The sequence below is a fragment of the Halichoerus grypus genome, chromosome 5 (genome assembly GCF_964656455.1).
Source record: "Halichoerus grypus chromosome 5, mHalGry1.hap1.1, whole genome shotgun sequence".
NCBI classification, from domain to species: Eukaryota; Metazoa; Chordata; class Mammalia; order Carnivora; family Phocidae; genus Halichoerus; species Halichoerus grypus.
In genome coordinates, this window is record NC_135716.1 from 150,156,691 (window position 1) to 150,181,134 (window position 24,444).

A 24,444-nucleotide genomic window follows, 5' to 3' on the forward strand; every position below is an offset into this window, starting at 1 on the left:
AACTGTGCTGCACCCTGATCTTGAATTCCAGCTCCCAGAACTGTGAGAAATAAATTTCTATTGTTTCTAAGTCACTTTGGTGGCCATGGTTCTGTTACAGCAGCCCACACTGACAAAGACAGGTGCTGTGCACAGAAAGCCCAGAAGCCTATGAGAGGTTGCCCCAAAAGTTCAAGGCTGAGGGAGTTTTACAGGCACAGGGTGAGATCACCGGAGACTTGCCAGTTAGCAACTGCTATGGGGTTGAGAGCAGAAAAGAAATGCTTAAGATCAGGCAGTACTGGGCATATTGGAGTACTGAACATTCCATTTTAACACTTTGTATAATACTCCTGGAATCCAGCTGATACACCAGAAAGTCTGCACTCTAGTATAAAGAACAATGTCCTAGAGTTAGGCCTGCACTAGACTCACCTGAACAAGGTCTACAGCTAAGCCTGTTGGAGACAGAGTTTGGAAGAGACAGAGTTTGGAAGTTGAGTCCTACCAAGTTAGATGGGCTTTTAGAACATATTGGGCTTTCCACATATCTGCACTAGTGAAGTATATCACTAAGTCTGTATAAGTGTAAGGTAATCACCCCATAATTAAACTGCCTGCTAAAATAAAGATCAACACCCTTCAGAGAAAGATAATGGAATCCAGGTTCTCACAATGTGTTATTCAAAATATCCAGTGTTCAATAAGAAAAATCACTAGACATACAAAGAAACAGGAAAATGCAATGCATAGTTATGAAAACATTCAGTTAGTAGAAGCAGAACTTGACATGGCACAGATGTTGGATACAACCTATATAGACTTTAAGGCAGCTATTGTAAATATTCTCAAGGAAATAAAAAAGGATATATTCAAAGGGTAAAGGAAAATATGGTCCTAATGAGTAACAAATAGGGAATCTCAGTAGTCATGTGAAAACTAAAGAAAAGAAAAAGACCACGTGGAAATTTTAGAACTGAATAATACATTAACTGAAATGAAAAATTCACTGGATGGTGGGAGTATATAGACTGGCATGGTATTCTGGACAGCAACTTGGAATTTTTGGGTCAAACTAAGACTATCCATACTCCATGACTTAATTTCTCTTCTGTTCATCATATACCATATGGAAAATTGAAAAAACCTAAGCACAAACTGGGGAAGATATTTGTTAACACATATAATTGATGAAGAATTAGTAGCCAGGATATATAAAGAATTCCTGTAAATCAGTGAGAGAGCGAGTGAGCAAGGGAGCAAGAGAGAAAGTGAGCAAGAGAAAAACAATCTAATTAAAAAAATAGCAAGAGAACTAGTAGGCAGTTCATAAAGAGAAAATGGCAAGACTAATAAAACCATGAAAAGGTGCTGAATCTCAATAATAATAATAAGAGATGCAAAACAAATCCACAGTGAGATACCTGGACTATACACACTCAACTATATAAACATTAAAAGATCTAAACAATACCAAATGTTGGTGAGGATATGGGAAAACAAGAACTCTTATACACTCCCAGCAGGAACATAAATTGGTTCAACTAGTTTGGAAAATGGTGTGGCATTACCAATTAAAAACTCTCATGTACAAAACTTCATACCCAGTTAATCCACTCCTACTGGAACATGCATGCACTATTAGACATGTACTAGAATGTTCATAACAACATTGTTAGTAATAGCTAAAAATGAAAACAGTGCCAGTGACCATCAATAGTAAAAAGAATAAATATTCAATATATTAGAGTACTATCCAACAATAAAAAAACTTCAGCTACACAGCATCAATATTGGGTGAATTCCACAATGTAATAGTAAGTGAGAGAAGCAAGTCAAAGAAAAATACAACTGGTATAATTTCATTTATATAACCTCAATAACAGGAAACAAATTAAAAACATCTAGTTTAGAAATGTACACATGAGGGGCACCTGGGTGGCTCAGTCGGTTAAGCATCTGACTCTTGATTTCAGCTCAGGTCATGATCTCAGGGTGAGATCGAGCCCCATGTCTGGCTCCGTGCTGGGCATGGAGCCTGCTTAAGAGTCTCTCTCTCCCTCTCCCTTTGACCCTCCCCTCCAAAACATTAAAAAATAAATGCATACATGAATAGCAAAAGTATTTAGAAAAGTAAGGGAATTATTTTAACAAAAGTCGGGGAGTAGGGGAGTGGTTTCTCCCAGGGGAAGGAAGGCAATGCAATCGTTGGGGCATTTCTAAGGTGCTAGTAATGTTCTATTTCTTAACCTGTGTGTTAGTTGCCCAGTTATTTGCTTTATTGTTTAAGATGAACATATTTTATACACTTCTCTATGTATAATGTATTTCACAATAAAAATTATTTTTGAAAAAAAGACTGGATTGGACAATCTCTTAGATTCTTGTCATCTTTGATGGTTTATGGCCCAAGCCCTTCCCAAATGGATTTATTGTTGGCTCTGCATTGACAGTTCATTTTAAGCAATATACATTGAGATGCATATGCAGTGAATTGCGAAACCTTGAAGGGAGAGGGGACACACTAACAGAATCAGAGTAGGAAACTAGAAAGAGGAATGTGATCTGATTCACGCCTCAGTTCTCAGGGAGGCAACGGATTTTCATGAAAGGTCCTGAGTTCCACTCCTGGTTTTATCTTCTTCTGGGCAAGCCTCTTCTCTAATCTTCAATTTCCTCATGCTGGCTTTGTAAACTGTACTGTGAAATTCAAATAGAGAATCAATAATAATTACTATTCTTTTACAGTTGGGGAAACTGAAGCCTCACTGGGACTCCACTAGCTCAAGGTGCCATCGCCACCTTGGAACTCAGGGCTCCTGAGTCCAACTCCCTGACCTGGGCACTGTCCCACTACACAAACAGCTAGCTATTCTCTCCTTTGTCTGGCTTTGAGCCCACGGTTTGATGTCATAGAAGAACTGCCCCGCCCCCCCCCCCCCGCTCCTTCGGAAGCCCCGCCTCCTCGCGTGGCCCCGCCTCTGGCGTTCGCCGAGCCCCGCCTCCTACCTCTAGTCCTGGAGTGGCGGCTCTGGCGCTTCCCCGCCCCGCCTCTCTTCCGGCCCCGCCCCTCCTGGCTGCCATGACAACGAGTCCGCGCCCCGCGCACTGCTGCTGCTCGGGCGGGACCCAGGCTGGACCGCGGGCCCCGGCCTGGGGGCCACAGCTGCCACCGCCGCCGCCACCTCGTCTCCTCCCCGTCCCCGCCCCGCCCCGCGTCTCCTCGTCTCACTCGGGCCCGCGGCCGGGGTCCCTCCCCGCCGCCCCACCCCGCGCGGATGCCGAAGGTGAAGGCGCTGCAATGCGCCCTGGCGCTGGAGATCCGCTCTGTGAGTACCGGTCGTGCCCCCCACCCCCGCGCCTGGGTATCGGTGAGTCTCGGGCATTTACTCGGGGACGCCTCCCTCGTTCACCTCCTTGAACCCCGAGTCACTTCAAAAACTCCTTTACCCTCCGAATCATCCCTCGGGAGTCTTGACCCGTGTCACCTCTGTCTCTTCCCACTTCAAAATCCTGAAGGCCCTCCCACTCCAGCCACGCAGAGCTCTGTCTCCCCCCACCCCGGCCCCCCTCCTCGGCTCTTCTCGCTCTAGCCCAGCTTCCAGTTTGGGTTCCTTCAGATTATTTCCAAACCACTTCAGAAAGCCCCTCCTCTCCTGCCCCTAACTTTCCAGTCAATTGGGATGGGGAGCTTCTCTTTAAATTCCTCTTCTCTGCTCTTGTTCTCTTAGAGAGTTCTCTTAGAGAACCCCGTTTCTCTCCGGTCGTCAAGGGGGACTTTTCTTCCCAAATCACTGCAGGCAGATTCTTTCAGACAAATTTCCAAGCTTCTGATTGGTGAAGGAGCCTTTACTCTCAGTCTTCAGTGTGGGATACTCACACCCTGCAACCAAATTGTGTCAGCATTGCACAAAGCACCTTGCCATCTGCCCCCAGGGCCAACCCCTCAGAAACCATTTCAGGTCCCTCCAATCCCCAGACCCTCCCGGAGGTGAGAGGGATCCCTTATTCTTCTTGCCACTCCAACAAAGGCACCAACTTTTACAGAGAAACTACTCATTCTCTGAACTCTCCAGACTTGCTCAAGAGGATCCTGTCCCCAAACCTGCTGTGGAAATCCAGTTGAGGCATTGAACCCCCATGTCCTTCCTTAAGTGAAAGAGGTTGGACCTTTCCATGGTATGAGAAATCTCCATCCCTCTTAATCATCTCAGAAGACCCTTCCAAGGGTTTTTAAACTCCCTTCTCTTCACTTTTACAGAACCTTCTCATTCTTGTCTTCAGACGAAAGCTCCAGCTTGTCTCTTCTAGAGGAATCCCCAGAGAACCTTTCCATACTCCCATTTCAGATGGGCCAGCAGTTTGGAACCAAAATTCGCCATTCAGACCCTTTTCTCTCCTTCCACCTCCCCTAAGCCCTGTTACCTCTCAACTCTGATCTCCCAGCAAAACTGGGGCAGGTATGTATGTGTGAGGGTACTTATGTATCCAACACCATGCCTCTGAGTGCTGCAGCAAGAAGCCCTCCCCACTTCTTCTTGCAGGCATGGCTTCTCTGTCCACTTAACCCACCCTTGGCCATCCCCTGCTTTCCTGGCTGTCCTTCCTCGAATTAGAATGAGGCCACAGTAACACAGTCCGAGTTACCTCCAGGGAAGTCACAAGACAGTTCTAGATCTTTTGTTAGGTCTTAAAGAAGGCAAGGCTGGGTAAGGCAGAGTGTGAGGCAGAGTGGAAGGGAAGAATATTTCTGGCACTCTTGGTTTATCTCTAAACCCACAGAGATTTTACTGTGCTGTGTGGGAAACTACAGCCCTAGCTTCGGATGTTTTTATCCCACAGCTGCCAAAGATTAGCAACTTCTTTGTAAAGTAAGATTCCTTTAGCAAAAGAATACACGAAGCTTCCTTAAGGGCTTGGCCTGGAGCAGTTAGTAAAACTCCTCACCAGACTTTGTTACTGGCCGCTGCGGCCTCCTCTGCCAATAGGATCTTCAAGAGGAAGTGCTTTGTTGTAACTGATTACTGCCCGAAGGAGTTGCAGAAATACTTTTGATTTCGGTACCTCTCTTCCTCAGTGCCTGTTGTACTGCAGAAAGTGAATTTAGTATAATGGAGCTTTGTTTTCATTGAAGCTGAAGAAATTATGCAGGTGGAAACATTCCTATTTAACTTTTTTCAACAAACACCTGAGTCACAGAATTTTACAGTTCTAAGCATCTTAGATATCATTGAATTTAATTCTGTTTTACAGGTGAGGCTTAGCATGGCTAGTTATTTATTTAGGGGCAGATCTGCAACAAGATGCTAAGTTTTCTGACCAGCAAAAGGCCTGTTAAATGGCTCTGATGCTGAGAAGGAGCAAAAAAGACCATCAGCAACCATATAAGTTAAGCAAGCTTGATTAATTTGGCCTTGATTGAATAGAAGAATTATATGACCCTAGATACTTTTAACATCTTCTTTTAAATTTTAGTTTTTTCTTTTCAATTTAATTTTTTATGTTTACATGGTATAAAAGTCAAAACCTACAAAATGTTATACTCAGAGCAGTCTCACATCCAGCCCTCAAACTTATTTCTCATCCATACTCATCTGCTGTAGGTAATCATTTTTATTGGTTTCTGAATTATTCTTCTAGTATTTCCTTTTGTAATAACCAAATAGATACATATACACACCATTCCCCTCACATATATTTTTTCTTTGCTTCCTTTCTTATATAGTAGGTAGCATATAAACTATTCTGTACTTCGCTGTTTTTCTTCAGTTTATCTCTGTATCTATAAAAAGTTGGCATCTTTATTTTCCAACTTTTTATTGACATTTTTCAAACATACAGAGTAGTTGGAAGAATAGTACAATGAATGACTATATCCCACGACCTATGTACATTAATTTGATTTATCCGTACATAAGTATATGTGTATGTACAAAATAAATGTGGCTTTTTTGCTGAAAATTTGTAAGTAAATTGTTGGTATCATAATACGGCACTCCTAAATACTTCAACATACATCTTCTAAAAATAAGGACATTGTTCTGCATAACCACCGTACTGTTAATACACTTAAGATCATGAGTGACAATTTGTTGATATCTAGTGCACATTCAAGTCTTCCCAGTTGTCCCACAAATAACTTGCATAGTTAATTTTTTAAAACCAGGATCCAATCAAGGTTTACATGTTGCATTTGGTTGTTAGGTCTTTTTAGTCCATTTTAATACAGAGTTGCTCTACTTTTTCATTCCCATGATCTTTCCTTCCTCCCCCCACCCCCCAGTGTATTTAAATAAATTCATACACTCATGTAATCATCACTCAGGTCAAAATTTAGCACACTTCTATCACCCTAGGAAATTCCCTTGTGCCCCCGTCAAGCCCCATGCAGAGGGAACTACTATTCTGATTTCTATTACTATAGATTAGTTTGCCAGTATGTGAATTTCATATTAAATGGAACCATGTAGTATGTAAATTTTGTGTCTGGCTTCATTTCCTCAGCATATTTTTGAGAGTCATCCGTGTTACTGTGTGTATCAGTTCCTTTATATTGTATGTGTATATGACAACATCTTTAGCCATTCTCTAGCCATTGGGTTGTTACCAGGTGGTGGTTGTCATGGATAAAGCTACCGTGGACATTCATTCTTGTAAAAATCTTTCTGTGTATATTACCTTTTGAAGAGACCACGTCCAGGTATAGAATATTCCATTTCGTATTATTGCCTGAAATTTTTTCCCTTTGTGGTGACATTTAATTTATTCCTAATTCCTATTAACTGGAAATTAGATGTTTTATCTCTTTGTGCCTGTTGAAAGTGTGACATTCCATCCTCCTTTCCTCCCACCCCCTCCATGATTAGTTTTTGCTGCAGTCTTGTATTGTTAGTAATCTCATGTTTAATACTGTGGTAATATGAGAGCAAAAACCTAGTAAACATGAAAGGTCTTAGTGTATAACACAACATTTTGTGTTGCTCCACAGAGCCATATGACTTGAGAGAGAAGTGTGACTTTTCTCAATGAATCTTTGGAGAATGATATAATAGGCCAAGTAACTTGTTTTTCAAGAGCAGCAAAAGAATTACATTTCCTACCACTTACACTTTTACTTTTTTTTTTAAAGATTTTATTTATTTATTTGACAGAGAGGGAGAGATCACAAGTAGGCAGGCAGGCAGAGGGAGAGGGAGAAGCAGGATCCCTGATGTGGGGCTCGGTCCCAGGACCCTGGGATCATGACCTGAGCCGAAGGCAGATGCTTAACCCACTGAGCCACCCGGGCGCCCAACCACTTACACTTTTAATAGTTGATACATCTTATCTATGATATGAAAAAGTATTTTTGCTGCTTCTTCTCTCTACCTTCTTTTTGCTAATTAGTAGTTTGGTTTTCATGAGGTTTTTTGGGAGAATGGAAGAAATTGAAGAGAGAAAAATAAAGCCCGGTGCCTGGGCAATGAAACCAGCCAATTTGCCTTACCTGAATAGTGTCAGTTTGGGGTTAGTTTAGACATATATTCCTGGTTTTTCTTCTCTATACTCCCTTTACCTCATTACCTCATCAAATTATTGATAACATTGGGGCAAACAGATCTGGGTCCTTTCTGATCACTACTCATCTAAACATTTGTGATCCTTATCCAGCTTTCTGTGGAGTCATGTCTCACAGTCGTGCTGTGGTTGGTGGTGAATTTCCTTGGAATATAAACTTTTAAAAACTTTAACTAAAAAATACTTGAAACTTAGAGAAAAAAACCTGAATACTCTGATTCCACCCTCCCCACACTCTGATTAACAAATGCTACATTTTACATGTTTGCTGCCGATTTTGTTTTTAAGAAATAAAATGGGGATGCCTGGGTGGCTCAGTCGTTAAGCGTCTGCCTTCGGCTCAGGTCATGTGGGATGGAGCCCCGCATCGGTCTCCCTGCTCAGTGGGAAGCCTGCTTCTCCTTCTCCCACTCCCCCTGCTTGTGTTCCCTCTCTCGCTCTCTCTGTCAAATAAATAAATAAAATCTTAAAAAAAAAAAAAGAAAGGAAGAAGATGGTACCACTATACTTAAGGCCCCTTTGTACACCGTCCTGACCCCAGTTTTTCTCCTTCCCTTCCTGGAGGTAAAGTAATCAATATTTTGAAGTTGGAGTGTATTATTTTCATTCTGGTTTTGTACTTTTACTATTTATTTGTGTATGTCTATGTGCTACTTATATTATTGTTTTGTTTTAAAACTTTACACAAAGGGCATTTTACTCTATGTATCCTGCATACCTCTTTTTTCCAGTTCAGTTTTCAAAATTTGTCAGTGTTGATTCTTGCAGATCATTTCCTTAATTGCTATATAATACTGCTTATTTTTATAATAGTGATTAATTTATATGCTTTTATTGATAGACTTTTAAATGCCGGTGAAATTTGTTGGGCTCCCTTTGTTTACCTTAGTGTTTGGGGGTGGTCCTCTTGGTGTTAATTGTCTGGTATTCTGCATGACTTGAATGTCCTATTGAATATGTAGATGAAAACCTGTGTATAATTATTAGAGGTTAAGAATCTGTTTTATGTATAAACACAAAGTCTTTTTTTTTTATTTTGCAAGGTGGTAAAATACAGTGAATTTTCTAGGGATACAATTACAACGTAAATTGAAGAAAGAGTACACTTTGTTTTGTTTGAAACTCTGCTAAGAGTTTACTTATTTGGAAAATCATGGCACCAATGGCAGCACTGTTTGCGTTCAAATTGCCACTATGAGCGCCTGTTATTCTGCTTTAGAAACTGTCCATTTTACGTAGATTCCGTGTGTAGGTGCAGATATTATATCTTCTAGCTTAGTCCTGCCAAAGCATTTACATATAGAAATAGATCTTTTATTATAAATTATTTCTGGGTTTTTGTTTGTTTGTTTGTTTTTCTTTTTTTAGTTAGGGCATTGGTTTAGTTTTTAGTCACATGTATAGGTGAATTGCAAACTATCTGTTGTAAAGGAGGGTTTTTAGATCTTAAAGAATACAGACCCAGTGCTCCAGGCTCTAGATTTAGAAATGGAACTACTGAGGCTCAGGCAATTGTGTTAGTTTCATAGGGCTACTGTAACAAATTTCCACAAACTTGATGTGTTAAGACAACAGAAATTTATTCCCTTGTACTTCTGGAGTGCGGAAGTCCAAAATAGAAGTTCAGTAGGGCAACACTCCTTTAGAAAGCTCTGGAGGGGGGTGGGGGATGGGGAGTCGGGGGGGGCGGGATGGGAGGAGTGGGATTGGGATCCTTCCTTGTTCTTTGTTTCTGATGGCTCCAGGCATTTCTTGGTTTGTGGTTGTATAACTGCAATCTCTAATCCAAGAGGTTTCATTTTCTGTGAATAGCCAGTTTATATCCTTTGCCCTTAGGAATTCCAGAGGTTTTTTTCCTTCTTGTTGAATATATCTTGGACACTAACCTACCAGTTATATGTAATGTAAATTTCAACGATCTAGTTGAACCTTATTTTTTCACTTTGTTTTTGCTGTCTTTAGCAAATACATTTTTCTTTCTTTTCCTTTCTTTCTTTCTCACTGGTAAACAAAGAATGCTATTGATTTAAATTAACTCTTTATAGAACTGTATCTTCAGCAAGTATATTCACAAATCCTAAGTGTGTAATCACCACCTGGATCAATAATTAGAATATCAGCTCCCACATTGTGCTCTTGTGCTCCATCCCTCCCAGCCACTCCTTTTGTCCCCTCCTGTCCCAAAGGTAACTGCTATCAGGACTTCTATCACAATATAATTTGAATTTGTGAAATCTGTCTCTTTCTCCACCATATGAACTTTTTAATGTTTAATTTCTTTGTGAGAATTCATCCCTGTCATTTTGTAAGACAATAGTTCTTTATCATTCTGTTGGTTTTTTTCTCCCCAGCTTTATTGAGCTATAATTGACACATAACATTGTGTAAGTTTGAGGTGTACAACATGTTGATTTGATGCATTTATAAATTGCAGAATGATTACTGCTATAGTATTAGCTACTACCTCCATCCCGTCACATAGTTATCGTTTCTTTTTTGTGGTAAAGACATTTAAGATCTATTCTCTTAGCAACATCAAGTATATAAGACTGTATTAGCTATAATCGCCATGTTGTACATCAGATCCCCAGACTTGTCAGTCTTACAATTAGAAGATTGTATCCTTTGACTAATATCTCCCCATTTTCCCTCTATCCCCCGGCCCTGGGTAACTACCACTACTCTGCTTCTCTGAGTTTGTCTTTTTTGAAAAGATTCAACATGTAAGTGGTATCATACAGTATTTGACTTTCTCTGACTTCCTTCACATAGCATAATGCCCTCGAGGCCTATCCAGATGGTCTCAAATCAGAGAAGGATTTCCTGCTTTCTCATGGCTAATAGATTATATATGTATAATGTCACATCTTCTCACATCTTTATGCATTCATGCATTCATAGACAGTTAGGTTGTTTTCCGTATCTTGGCTATTGTGAGTAATACTGCAGTGAACATCGGGGTATAGACATCTCTATAGATCCTTTTTTCAATTCCTTTGGATGTATACCCAGAAGTGGGATTGCTGGATCACATGGTAGTTCAAATTTTAATTTTTTGAGGAGCTTCCATACTGTGTTCCACAGTTGCTGTGCTCAATTTACATTCCCATCAATAGTGCAGTAGGATTTCCTTTCCTCCACACCCTTGCCAACACTTAGAATTTCTTGTCTTTTTGGTAATACCCATTATGACAGTTGTGAGGTGATATCTCACTGTGGTTTTGATTTGCGTTTCTCTGATGATCAGTGATGTTGACCACCTTTTCATGTACCTGTTAGCCGTCTGTATGCCTTTCCTGGAAAACTGCCTATTCAGTTCTTTTGTATCCATTCTACTGTTGATGGACATTTTCACTTTTTCCAGCTTGGGGATATTACAAATTGTAGTCCTATGGATATTCTTTTTTTTTAAATAAGATTTTATTTATTTATTTGGCAGAGAGTGAGAGCACAAGCAGGGGGAGCAGCAGCAGAGGGAGAGAGAAAAGTAGGCTCCCCACTGAGCAGGGAGCCCGACATGGGGCTCGATCCCAGGACTCTGGGATCATGACCCGAGCCGAAGGCAGACACTTACCCACTGAGCCACCCAGGCGCCCTCCTATGAATATATTCTTGTATGTCTTTTCGCACATTTTGATTTCAGCACATTGCTGAAATCTCACATTAGTTCTAGTCATTATTTGGATTTTCTATGTGGAAAATTATGTTGTTTACAGATAAAGATGGTTTGACTTTTCCTGTACAATGTTTTTTTGTTGTTGTTTCTTTTCTTTTGTTTTCTTTTCTTTCCTTTATTGTATATCCTTGAGTAGAATCTCTGATATAAACATTAGGAATAATAGTAGATACACTTGTCTCTTTATTTTTAATTTAAGTTGTGCTTCTGAGGTTTCACCAGTAAGTATTAGATTGAATCTTACGAATTTGCTGACAATGGATTATTTTTTGGCTTAAAAAAAGAAAAGCCATGGCGATTTCATATAGTTCAACCTAATGTAATATTGGCTCTAGGATTTTCATTTATTGAATTAAGGAAGTTCCCTTCTATTCCTCATTTGGAAACATCCTGAGCATTGAATTATTTGGAACGCTTTTTGAGATTGTTATGTAATATTGTTCCCATAGTCTATAAAAGGACACATTTTGTGATGTTGCACTCTTTATATTCCTATGGTAAATTCTTTTTGTTAGGATGTATTATTTTTCCTATATTTGGATTGGCTGATTTTTTATTTAGGATCTTTCATTTGGGTTCATAGATGAGATTTTGCTGTATGAGTCAAATACTTGTTTCATTTAGATTTCGTTTTTTTAATTCTTTTTTTTTTTAAGAGTTTATTTAATTGTCAGAGAGAGAGAGAAAGAGAGCATGCAAGCAGGGGGAGCGGCAGGCAGAGGGAGAAGCAGGCTCACCACCAAGCAAGGAGCCTGGCGCAGGAATGGGGATCGTGACCTGAGCCAAAGGCAGACACTTAACCGACTGACCCACCCAGGCATCCCTCGGTTTTTTATTCTTAAATTATTTTAAAATATTTTAGACACAAAAAATTATAAAGATCAACATAATGAACACCCATGTGCTTACCTACCAGCTTAAGAAGTAAAACATTATGGATGAAGGTGAAGCCTCCTTTATATCTCTCTAATAGAATCCCTCTCCCTTCTTCCCTTTGGCTACTCACTATTCTGAATTTTGTTTTATCATTCCTCTGCATTTCTCAATATTTTTCTCATATTAATGTCTGTCTTTAGGGCACTTGATTTGCTTCCAAGTGATGCTTAACTGGCATCCCAAAAGGATTGGTAATATTGTTTTTAAATTATTTGGTTCTAAATATTTTTATCATTTTTATTGTGATTTCTACTTTAGCTTATGAGCTTTTTAGGATTTAGTTTCATTTTCAGGATGCATAGGATATATATATGTGTGTGTATATACTACCCCGTCCCCTGCCATACTCACCTACACATACACATACATACTATCTTTTATTGTGGTATTTTAATTTAATTGCATTGAACGACATCTGCATGATATTGACTATTTCTGTTGAGATTTCTTTTGTGTCCTAATACTTATCCAATTATTGTGAATGTTCTCTATTTACTTGAAAATAATATATAATTTCATTTGTTGGATGTAGGTCTCTACGGCCATTATCAGATCAAGTTTATTTTCTGCAAAATATCTTCAATTCCATATTAATTTTTTTTATCTGCCTGATCTACCAGGTTGTAATGGAGATATTTTAAAATCTTCACTATGTTTATGTATTTCACTTTATTCTTGATGTATTCGAGTGCACTATGATTTGTAGAACTGTGGATTCATTTCTACTTACTCTGTTTTGTACTGGGTGTGTACTTTCCATTTGAGAATTTGTGGGTTTCTTCAGTTCCGGGTAAATTCTTAGCTATTATATCTTTGAACTTTATTTTTTTCTCCTGTTTTCTCTGACACTACTATTAGACATATATTAGAACTTTTATCTATTCTCCATGTTTCTTAAGTGCCTTTTTTGGTATAATTTTTATTTTTACATTTTGTTCTAGGGAATTCTTCAGGATTATATTCTTATTAAATTATTAAGTTAAATTTTAAAAAATCTCTTGTATGGAGGGGAGCCTGGGTGGCTCAGTAGATTAAGCGTCCAACTCTTAATTTCAGCTCAGGTCATGATCTCAGGGTCATGAGATCAAGCCCCTCATAGGGCTCTGCACTGAGGAACCTGCTTGAGATTCCTTCTCTCCCTCTCTCTCTGCCCCTCCCCCTGCTCATAGGTGTCCACATGCTCGCTCGCTCTCAAAAAAAAGCCCTAGGGGCACCTAGGTGGCTCAGTTGGAAGCGTCTGCCTTCAGCCCAGGTCATGATCCCAGGGTGCTGGGATCGAGCCCCACATTGGACTCCCTGCTCAATGTCTCCCTCTCCCTCTGTTCCTCCCCCTGTCCACTCTCTCTCCTGCTCCCTCTCTCAAATAAATAAATAAACTCTTAAAAAAAAAACTCCTATATTGAGATTTTTAACTTCATTGACTACATATTCCAGGATTCTCATATAGTTTGTCTTTATATTTATTAATTTATTAATGTTTTGTTTTTATTTTTTTTAATTTTTTTGTTTAAGTAATCTTTACCCCCAATGTAGGGCTTGAACTCACCACCCCAAGATCTAGAGTTGCATGCTCTACTGACTGAGACAGCCAGCTGCCCCCTAGTCTGTCTTTCTAAACATCTACTGAATATTTTCTTTCTCTGTTTTAATTTTATAGTTTTTGGTTTTTTATGGAAATCCCCCCCTGCTTAGATGAAAGATCCTAACTACTTATTTTAAAATTGTTTTCAGATTGTACAAATTACTTTAATTTTCATTTGAAGTGAATTTATCTCTGGATTGTCAGTTCCGTTGGTTTTCTTAGCTCTTGGGATTGCATGGAAATTATAGACCAGTTTTGGGAGAATTGATATCTTACTTAACAGTATTGAGTCTTTCAGTCCATGAACCTGGTATATTTTTACATCTATCTGGACCTTCAGTTTCTTTCAGAAGTGTTTATTTTCAGTAGACATGCCTCCCACATATTTTGTTAAATTTATATGTAAGTACTGCATACTTCAGGTTTTAATGCTATTGTAAATGGTATTTAAAAAATTTCATTTTATAAGTGTTATTGCTGGTATAGAGAAATAACATTGATTTTTGCATATTGAATTTATATCCTGTGACATCAGATTCTTTCCTTATTTCTAGTAGCATATTTGTAGAGTGTAGACTACAATTAGGTTGTCTACAGATATTCAGTTTTACTTCTTTTCAATCTGTATACCTTTTATTTCTTTTATTTTTCAAATTTCTTTTTCTTGCCCTTTTGCACTGGCCAGGACCTACATAGTACATTGTTGAATACAAGTGTTGAGCATGGACATACTGACCTCTTTGCTGATATTGGAGAAGCATCCAGTCTTTCAGCATTATATATGACATCAAATTCAGGCTCTTTCATAGGTATTCTTTATCAGTTGAGGAAATTTCTTTCAGTCCTCAGTTTGCTAGAGCTTTTATCATGAGCTTACATGTGTCAAATGCCTTTTCTTCAGAAAAAGAATTGAAAGGAATTTCTAAGATTTAATGCTATAATACACCTTTTATAAGTGATTTAATTATATCTCACATATTTTTATGTATTGTCTTTTCATTTTCATGCAGTTCAAAGTATTTTTTAATTTGTCTTGTAATTTCTTCTCTGACTCATATGAGTGATTTAGGAATACAGTGTTTAATTTCCAAATATTTAGATTTTTTTTTTCAGATATTTTCCTGTTATTTATTTCTAGTTTAATGGGGTTAGAGAATATAGTCTGCATGATTTCAGTCCTTTTATGTTTGTTGAGACTTGTATGGCTCACAGTATCATCTTTCTTGATAAACGTTTTCATATGCACTTGGGGAAAAATGTGTATCCTTCTTTTGTTGAATGGAGTATTACATAAATGTCAATTAGGTCAAATTACTTGAATGTTGTTGTTTACATTTTCTATACTTTTAATGATCTTTTGATTGCTTATTTTATCAGTTACTAAGAGGAAAGTATTGAAATTCAGTTATATACTGTAATTTTTTGCTTCATTTGATACTATCTTATTGGTTACACATTTAGTTTTCTTATATCTTCTTGATAAATCAAATTTTTAATCAATATGAAATGTTTCACTTTAACTTTGGTATTCTTTCTCTTTCTGAAGTCTACTCTATATCATATTAAGATAGTCACCTAGCTTTCTTATGATTAATGAATGTATGATATACCTTTTTCTATCATTTTGCTTTTATCCTGAATCTTTAATTTTTTAAAAAATTAAGATATAACTCACATATATAAAATATACCCATTTAAAGTGTACAATTCAGTGAATTTTAATATATTCACAAAGTTGTAAAACAATCACCACTAATTCCAGAGCATTTTCATCACCCTATAAAGAAATCCCATACCTGTTAGCTGCCATTCCTCATTCTCCCTCTTCCCCAAGACCCTGCCTACCACTAATTGGATTTCTAGGTCTATGGCTTTGCCTATTCTAGACATTTATATTAATGGAATCATGCAATATGTGGCCTTTTGTGTCTGGCTTCTTTCACTTAACATGTTTGTAAGGTTCATTCATGTAGCATCTGTCAGTACTTTATTCTTTTTTATGGTCAGATAATATTCCATTGTATGGATATACCACATTTTGCTAATCCATTCTTCAGTTGATGGACATTTGGATTGTATCTATTTTTAGGCTATTATGAATAATGCTGCTATACTCTTGGGTTGCTATATGTTTTTAGCACTCTTGGGTATATACCTAGGAATTGCTGAATCTTATGATAACTATCTGGTTTTTTTGATGAACTGCCAAACTGTTTTCCACAGTGACTGTGCCATTAATACATTTCCATCAGCAAAGTATGAGGGTTCCAATTTTTTGGCATGCTCCTCAACACTTGTTTTTGTCCATCTTTTTAATTATAGGCATCCTAGTGGATGTAAAGAGATATGTCATTATGATTTGATTTATATTTCCCTAATGACTAGTGATATTGAACATTTTTCATGAGTTTATTGGTCATTTGTTTATCTTCTTTGGAGAGATAGCTATCTTTTTTTGCTTCATGGGTTTTGGAGCTCTGTTAAGTGCATATATGTTTTCTGGAAATATATGTCATATGTGTTTTTAATTATTGTGTCATTATAAAATGCCCTTCTTTGTTTCTAGTACCAACTTTTGTTTTAATGTCTATTTTGTCTGATATTAGTATAACCATTGCAGCTTTCTTTTGGTTACTGCTTGCATAGTTAATTTTTTCCATTCTTTTACTATCAACTCTTTTGTGTCTTTGAATCTAAAGTGTGTCTCTTATAGACAACATATGGTTGGATTATAGTCTTTATCCATTTTACGAAGTTCTACCTTTGCTTGGAGTATTTGGTCAGTTTATGTTTAATGTAATCACATATAAGATAGGATTTGCCTCTTTCATTTTGCTATTTGTTTTCTGCATATCATGTCTTTTTGTTTTTCTGTTTCTGTATTAGTGCCTTTTGTGTTAACTGTTTTCTAGTGTACCATTTTAATTCCTTTGTTTCTATTACTATATTTTATAGTTATTTTTTTAGTGATGGTTGTTCTGGGGTTCACAATTAACATCTTAGTTTATAACAATCTAGTATGTATTAATACCAATTTAATTTGAATAGCACACAAAACTTCTGCTTCTATTTAGTTCCATTCCCTCTCTTCTTAATGATTTTATTGTCATACAAACTACATCTTTATACAGATAAGCCTCATCAGCACAGTTTCATAATTGCTGCTTTATGTAATTTTATTTGAAATAAGGATGGAGAAATAAGAGAAAAAAATTTATACTGTCATTATATTTGTCTATGCAGTTTCCTTCCTGGTGCTTTTTTTTTTTCCCACATGGATGTGAATTGTTGTCTAGTGTCCTTGCATTTCAACTGAAGGATTCTCTTTAGTATATCTTGTAGGGAAGTTGTGCTAATGACGAATTGTCTATTTTTGTTCATCCAAGAATATCTTAATTTTCCTTCCTTTTTGAAGGGAAATTTTTGTTGAAATTGAATTCTTATTTGAAAGAATTGAAGTGCAATATGCAAATATTCTGAAATTCCTTCAGCACTTTGAATAAGTCATCTCACTTCCTTGTAGCTTCACGTTTCTGATGCAAAACCAGCTGTTAATCTTATTGAGGATTTTTGGTACCTGCTGAATCACTTCTCTTGTGTTGCATTAAAGATTCTCTCTTCATCTTTGTCTTTTGAAGGTTTGATTATGATGTATGTGGTTTGGAATTCTTTGAGCTTCTTGGATGTGTAGATTGCTTTTCTTTAAATTATGGAAGTTTTTGTCCATTATTTCTTTGAATATTCTTTCTGGCCATTTCTCCTCTTATTCTGGGGCTCCTATTATATCTATGTTGTTGTGCTCAATGGTTTCCCACAGATCTCTGAGATTCTGTTCATTTTTCTTTATTTTTTCTTTCTGTTCCTTAGACTGAATAATCTCAATTGACATATTTTCAGTTTCACTTATTCTTTCTTCTGCTAGCTTCTCTAGTGAATTTTTCATTTCTTTCATGTACTTTTCAACTCTAGAATTTCTGTTTGGTTCTTTTAAAAAACAATTTCTGTTCATCTGTTGCTATTCCCTCCTTGATGAGACATTATTGCCATGTTGCCATACTTTACTTTAGATATTTAGACAAGGTTTCCTTTAGTTCTTTGTACATATTTATAATAGGTGGTTTAAAGTCTCTGTTTAGTAAGGCCAACTTCTGGGCTTCCTCAAAGACAGTCCTATTGACTGCATTTTCCCCTGTGTATGGGTCATACTCTTGTTTCTTTGTATGTAATATTTTTTTTGTTGAAAATTGAACATTTTAAATAATATAATATGAAACTCTGTAAACCCCTATTTCTCATGGTTTATTGTTTACTCTTTTTGTTGTTTGCTGTTGTTCTTTGTTTGTTTAGTTACTTTCCTGAGTTAAAGTCTGTGTTCTTTGTCATGTGTGGCCACCAAAGTCTCTGCTTGGTTAGCTTCATGGCTTGCTGATGACTGGATTTATATATCCTTAAATGTCTTGAACCAATAAGTCTCCCAGTTTTTGCTGAAGATCTCTGTGGCTTGTTGGGGCATGTTTTCTATGCCCTGCAGGCAGTTTACAACTCTGTCTTAGCCTTCACTTCCAACTATCCCAAACCTCAAGGTCAGCCAGAGGTGAGAGATTAGGGTTTCATCAAGTCATTTCTGGGCACGTGCACAGCCCTGAACATGTGCATGATCCTCTAAATTGCCAAGAATATATTATAGCTTCTCAAAGACAGCACCCCCCAACCCCCACACACCCATATACATGATTTTCCAGCTTTGCCTTTTAAGTATTTTGATCAGGTTATGGTTTGCCTCAATTGTGATCACTGCCTCAGGCATCTGTGGTGTTAAACAATTGCTACTGATTGTTTTTGACAATTGGCTTGGGGAGAAAGGCTGTTTGTATGAGTGACTGCAATTCAGGTCAAATAAAGAGAATCCCTGTGAATGAAGGTTTTCAGGGTACTGTCAGATCAAATAATGACAGTACCCTGGGGATGGGGCTTTGGGGTAGCATTAAACCTGTTCTCCTCCAGTGTCTGTGGGACTGCTGGTTTTCATGGCTACTATAATTCTAAGGATTTTCGTTTTCAAGGCTGCAGAAGACCTGAGTAGAGGAGATTGGGAGTAGAATACATTAACACACCATAATATCACTGTTTTAACCAAAATTCAGCTGTTTTTCTCCAATAAATACTCTTCAGATTGTTGCAGATCTCTGGTTAATTTCTAGAGCTGTAAAAAGTTGATTTTGGCAGTTGTTGGTAGTGTTCTCTTTTGCTTTTATAGAGGGGCTGATTTTTGGAGGTATTTGGTCTACTATTCTGAACATACTTTTTCTATGTGTGTCTTTATCTTGAAAGTGATTTTTTTGCAGACAGCAAAAAAGTGTCTTGCTTTTTTATCCAATCTGAACAATTTCTGCCATTTAATTAGAATGCTTAGAATATTTGCATTCATGTAATTATCCATATGGTTGTTTTAAGTCAACTGCTTTGCTTTTTATTTTCTATTTGTTCCATCTGATTTTCTTTACCCACCCTCCTTTCCTGCTTTCTTTTTGGAAAGCTGCTGGGTGTTCTTTTAAAGCATGGCAGAATTTGTAGAATTGTGGATGAGAAAAACTCAGGCCTTCTTGCATATATTACACATTGGAAGGAGAGTCAGTAGTTTCTAGTAGGACAATTAGAGCAGCTGCACTACTCAATAGAAATAGAATATGAGCGACAAATTTGAACCAAGGATGTAATTTTAAATTTTTTACCAGCTACGTTAAAAAAAAGTTTAAGTAGATAAATTAATTTTAATAATAATTTTATTTAAATCAATATATTCATGGGGCGCCTGGGTGGCTCAGTCGTTAAGCGTCTGCCTTCGGCTCAGGTCGTGGTCCCGGGGTCCTAGGATCAGGCCCCGCATAGGGCTCCCTGCTCGGCGGGAGGCCTGCTTCTCCCTCTCCCACTCCCCCTGCTTGTGTTCCCTCTCTCGCTGTGTCTCTCTCTGTCAAATAAAATCTTTAAAAAAATCAATCAATCAATATATTCAAAGTGTTAGTTATTAATGAGGTATTTTATGCTGATTTTGTAATAAGTCTTCAAAATCTTTTTGAACAAGTTGTCAAAATCTTCAGAATCTTGTATTTTACACTCATTGTCCATCTCAGTTTTAGACTAGCCACAACTATAAGCATAAGTGGCTTGCAGCTACCACATTGGATAACACGGAGTTAGAGGGATTCTAACAGGTTTGATTTTAATGAGGCAGAGTAGGAAATGAGGGTGATGGACAGCATGAGATTTGCTGAGGACCTTGATTTTAATAGATTTTAATAATCAGTGGGGAATATATTAGGACAGAAGTGGAAAACAGAATAAGAGGGAGATGGAGTCAAAATATCTGGCACAGAAAATAATCTTAACTGCTATGTACAAAGAGACATGAAGTCTTATTTATTCAATGTAGTTATTTGTGTTGAGATGACAAATGATAATGATTTTCAGTCTAACAATAACTGTAGCTAATATTGGTTGAATGCTCTGTTAGGCACTTCTCTAACCACTTTTGAATGTATTGTATTGATTCATTTACTATGTCATTTTAAATAAGTAAATCACTTATACTTTCTTGGGGCTCTGTTTTATCATATATAAATAATCTGAAGCTGTACTTGATAATCTCTAAGCTTCTTCTAAATACCAAAAGTCTGTTTTTGGATACATTGATGAGGAAAATAAAGTTTCTGTTCTCAGAATTATAATTACAATATAAGGGAATTATCATTAAAAGAGGTGGGATGTACCCACTTAATTAAAATGCATGGAGACAATAATTGGGCCTTAAGAGAACTACAAAATGTTATGAGAATCTAAAATGTATTTACTTGAATATAGTAAATTCATAGTAAATCTTTGAGTTAGATGGAATTGAATAATGATAGCTGGTGAGTCAAGAGAAGTTCTGTGTAGGAGATGCAGCTGATTGATGTAAGCCTTGGGAAGTGATGAGTGTAAATCAGGAGGAGATGGAATGGAGTGGTAAGGAGTAGTCATCCAGATAATGGAAGAATGTAATGTGTGTGTTCAGAGGACAATAAAAATATACTTTGACTGTATTATTGGGGAGGCATTGAGTAATATTACTATGTGGGTAGGTTGGATTCAAATCTTAGAGAGCCTTTAATATCTCTTTAAGTGTATGGTTGATCACTGACTAAATGAAATATGGCAGGGACTGGGGAGACTGCGATGTAGTTTTTAGAAACCCTACATTTTGTGCCTATATTTTCTGTCAATCTTGAGGCTAATTAAGTGCAGTTTCATATTTAAAAAAAATTTCACTGGGCTAGAAACTTATAATTCACTAGCTTTGAAACTTTGTCATAATTGCTTTTGATGAGGGTGTGTACGGGCTGCTATTTAGGGTGATATAGGTCAGATTTGTGTTTTTTATCGCTATTTTTTTTGTGTCCTCTAGGATAGTGCTTTGTTTCTGCTGAGTCTTAATCCTTTGTGATTAAATGATGCTGAATAAGTTTATGTCAGCATTCAGCATAAAGTGGGTGCCTAAGGCTGACTGTTTAAAACTGTTAGTGTCTGTCCCAAGAGCCAGTACACAGAGCTTCAAATGTGGCACAAATAACCAAATGGAGAATCATAGATTTCTCAGGGGGATGGAAGTTATAAAGGCATTTCATTGAACTCTGTAAACATTAGAATTTCTCTCTCCTTTTTTTATTTGTGTGTGTTTTTATTAGCTTAGCAGACTAGTGTTTTTATGTAATGCCTTGTAAATTATTTTAGTGGGATAGTTCAGGGAATTCATAAAGCAGTTACATCTCTCTATCTAATTTCATTCAGGTAACTTGTCCAGGAGTGGTGCTGAAAGACAAGGAGGACATCTATCTTAGCATCTGTGTGTTTGGCCAATACAAAAAGACACAATGTGTCCCAGCCAATTTTCCACTGGTCTTCAATGCCAGAATGGTGTTTGAAAAGGTGAGTTCAAATATTAACAAATAATCATAGTACTTCCAAATTTTTAATAAAAGCCCAGAACACAAATTATTGTTGCTGACTTTATACTTTGGTTTCATTCAAAAGGAGATACGTAATTTAAACCCGGAAGCTTGAAAATAAATATGCATTCTGTTATGCATTGAATCAGTTGCCTCTTTTCATGATGGATCAGCTTATTTCTAAAATTGTGTTAGTGGGCTTTATGTAAAATAGAGCATCTTGAGTATTAAATAATTTTTATAAAAAAAGAGAGAGAGGAGACATTAATGGGTAAAAATAGGTTTTATTTTTACTATGGCTATCTTATGATACTTATTTCTATGAGTTTCTTTTCTATTTTTCCCTGAAACTGCTGCTTTTGGTTATTCCCAATCATATTCCTCACTTTTTTATCTCCTTCTTTCCTTCTCTGCTTTCCTCCTTCCTTCCCTCTCCTCCCATTCCTTCCTTCCTTCCTTTCTTCCTTCCTTCCTTCCTCCCTCCCTCCCTCCCTTCCTTCCTTTCTTTTCCTTTTCTTCTGCAAGGAAGTACCCACGTCCTGCTCTGTTCCATGCACTGTTCTATAGGCACTGGGTAAACAAGACAAACAGCCTCCTCTCTTGGAACTTTCACTGTAATAGGAGAAACAGGCAATAATCAAGTAAACAGGAATAATACAATTTTAGATAATGATAAGTGTCATGAAAAAAATAAAGGGAGGGCAAGGGGACAGAGGGGGGCTGAGTGATTAGGGGGATTATCAAATTTAAAGGGTGGTCAGAGAAGGCAGTAACATTTAAGCTGAACCTGAATTATGAGATAGTTATCAGTTATTCGAAGGTCTAGGGGAAAAGCATTCTAAGCAGAGGAATAGCAAATATAAAGCCTTCTTGTTGGGAATAAGCTTGATGAGTTGGAGGAGCACCAAGAAGGCCAGTATGACCAAGGAAACAAACAGGGCAGGAACTGGAGGTAAAGAGGAAGCACAGGTGAAGTTGGAGAGGGCATGACAGCCGGCCGTAAGGTATGTTTAATTGTCAAATCCTCCACAGTGACCGTGGGAAGCAGAGACGAAGTGACAGTCTTCAGTAACGCCAGAAGTTTCTTTGGTTGGGAAAGGAATATTTGGGGAATGAGAGGGAAAACATAGACTGTTGTTTCCTGCGTATGTTCCTTTCCCTTCCTCGTCTTCACCTTGCTTCCCTCTCCGTTCTCCCGCTCTAGGTGTTCCCTGAAGCAGTAGACCCTGGAGATGTGGTTGCACAGCTTGAATGTAAGTTTTTAACTTTTAATTCCTGATTCTAGGGCATTTTAGAATTATGCTTCTTAATCTTGGGTTAGGTAAAAGTCAAAAAGAGTCTACTAAGAATTTTAAAAATCTTGAGTTGAGACTTTTTAAACACTTTTTAGAAACATTTTTCAGAATATACTTAGAAATAATAAAATATACATGTGCTGCAGAGAGGCTAGGAGTTTTTCCTTTTTCTGTGTTAGGTCTGTGGAAATCAAAAAGACTTATTTGAACCTTATATTGATTTAGATGATATGAAATGTTTTTGATGTAAAGATAGAGATTCACGTTGGGTGGGGCTTTGCCCTGCAAACAAGCCTATGTCTTTAACCTCAGGGTATTACAAATTAATAAAGTAAATAATAGAAGATTGAAGTAATGGTAGCTTAAAATTATATATGACTGACTTGCATTTTATATTGCATCTAATATGTTGGTAAATTATTTGAAGTGACATTTTCAAGGCTGTGAATAATAGTAAATTCCTCAAAGTACTAGGAATCAACTATAAAAAGATACAACTGTTTTTGAGAGCAGCAATGCAAAGGTATATATATACTTGGGAATAAGTTATTCAAGCTCTGGGTATGAAATGAAAAGCTCTGTTATTTATCCATATAATTAGAGAGGGATCTGAGATCACCAGTTTGGTCTAATATATAACTGTGGTTCAAACACCAACAATATTGGGCATCATCAATGTCACCTGTTCTTCCCCCCTGCACCCCCCCCGGGACTCCAGCATTGTAGAAACATGGAACCTGGCACCATGCTGGAATCTGGGCATAGGGAGAGAAATAGGGCCAGCTTACTGTCTTATCTTCATGAATCGTACAGTTTAATGATTCTTCTCCAGAGAACTCTTTATGGCCAGTGTCATTATCTTATTTTTTAATAGTTGTTCTAGCACTTGCTATTCTATCTTTCACTGTGGTAGATTAGGTAGGTAGCAGTTTGGTGCCAGTACGTAAATGCCTTTTTTTAAATAACATTACATAAATGTTAATATTTCTTGAAGATCTTCTTCAGTATCTGGGAAATTGTGTTGTGTATCTTAGAAAATATGAATTCTAATATCTAAATATCTAAATATTATCTAATATCTAGATATTGTTATCCCATATCTAAATATGAGATAATTATTTCATCATTCTGAAATTCTTTTGTTTGAAACATGATTTTTTTTTTTTTTTACTATTTGTATTTTTTTAAAGATTTATTTATTTGAGAGAGAGAAAGAGAGGGAGAATGGGAGCAGGGGAAGGAGGAGAGGGAGAGAATATCCAAGCAGACTCTCGCTGAGTGCAGAGCCCCACGCAGGGTTCGATCTCACAAACCATGAGATCAGGACCTGGGCCGAAACCAAGAGTTGAATGCTTAACCCTCTGAACTAGCCAGGTGCCCCCTTTTTTCTATTTGATTTGAAATTTTGGGGCTATAAGAAGCGTACTTCATGGTTCT

At 37.3% G+C, this 24,444-nt stretch overlaps 1 protein-coding gene across 5 annotated transcripts in view; it reads left to right on the plus strand.

Annotated features, from left to right (window-relative positions):
* The first annotated feature begins 3,072 nt into the window (after window positions 1-3,072).
* Window positions 3,073-24,444, plus strand: part of SPATA6 (spermatogenesis associated 6) — a 147,758-nt gene continuing 126,386 nt past the window's right edge. For 4 of the 5 annotated variants that reach the window (XM_036106601.2, XM_036106602.2, XM_036106608.2 and 1 more), the window contains exons 1-3: window positions 3,073-3,308; window positions 21,555-21,692; window positions 22,917-22,965. In XM_036106601.2, coding sequence (XP_035962494.1) covers window positions 3,258-3,308; window positions 21,555-21,692; window positions 22,917-22,965 — 238 coding nt within the window. In that variant the 5' untranslated portion in view covers window positions 3,073-3,257. Of the gene's footprint in view, window positions 3,309-7,926; window positions 8,101-21,554; window positions 21,693-22,916; window positions 22,966-24,444 lie in introns of those variants that run through there. The other variant, XM_036106606.2, reaches the window with a different exon arrangement.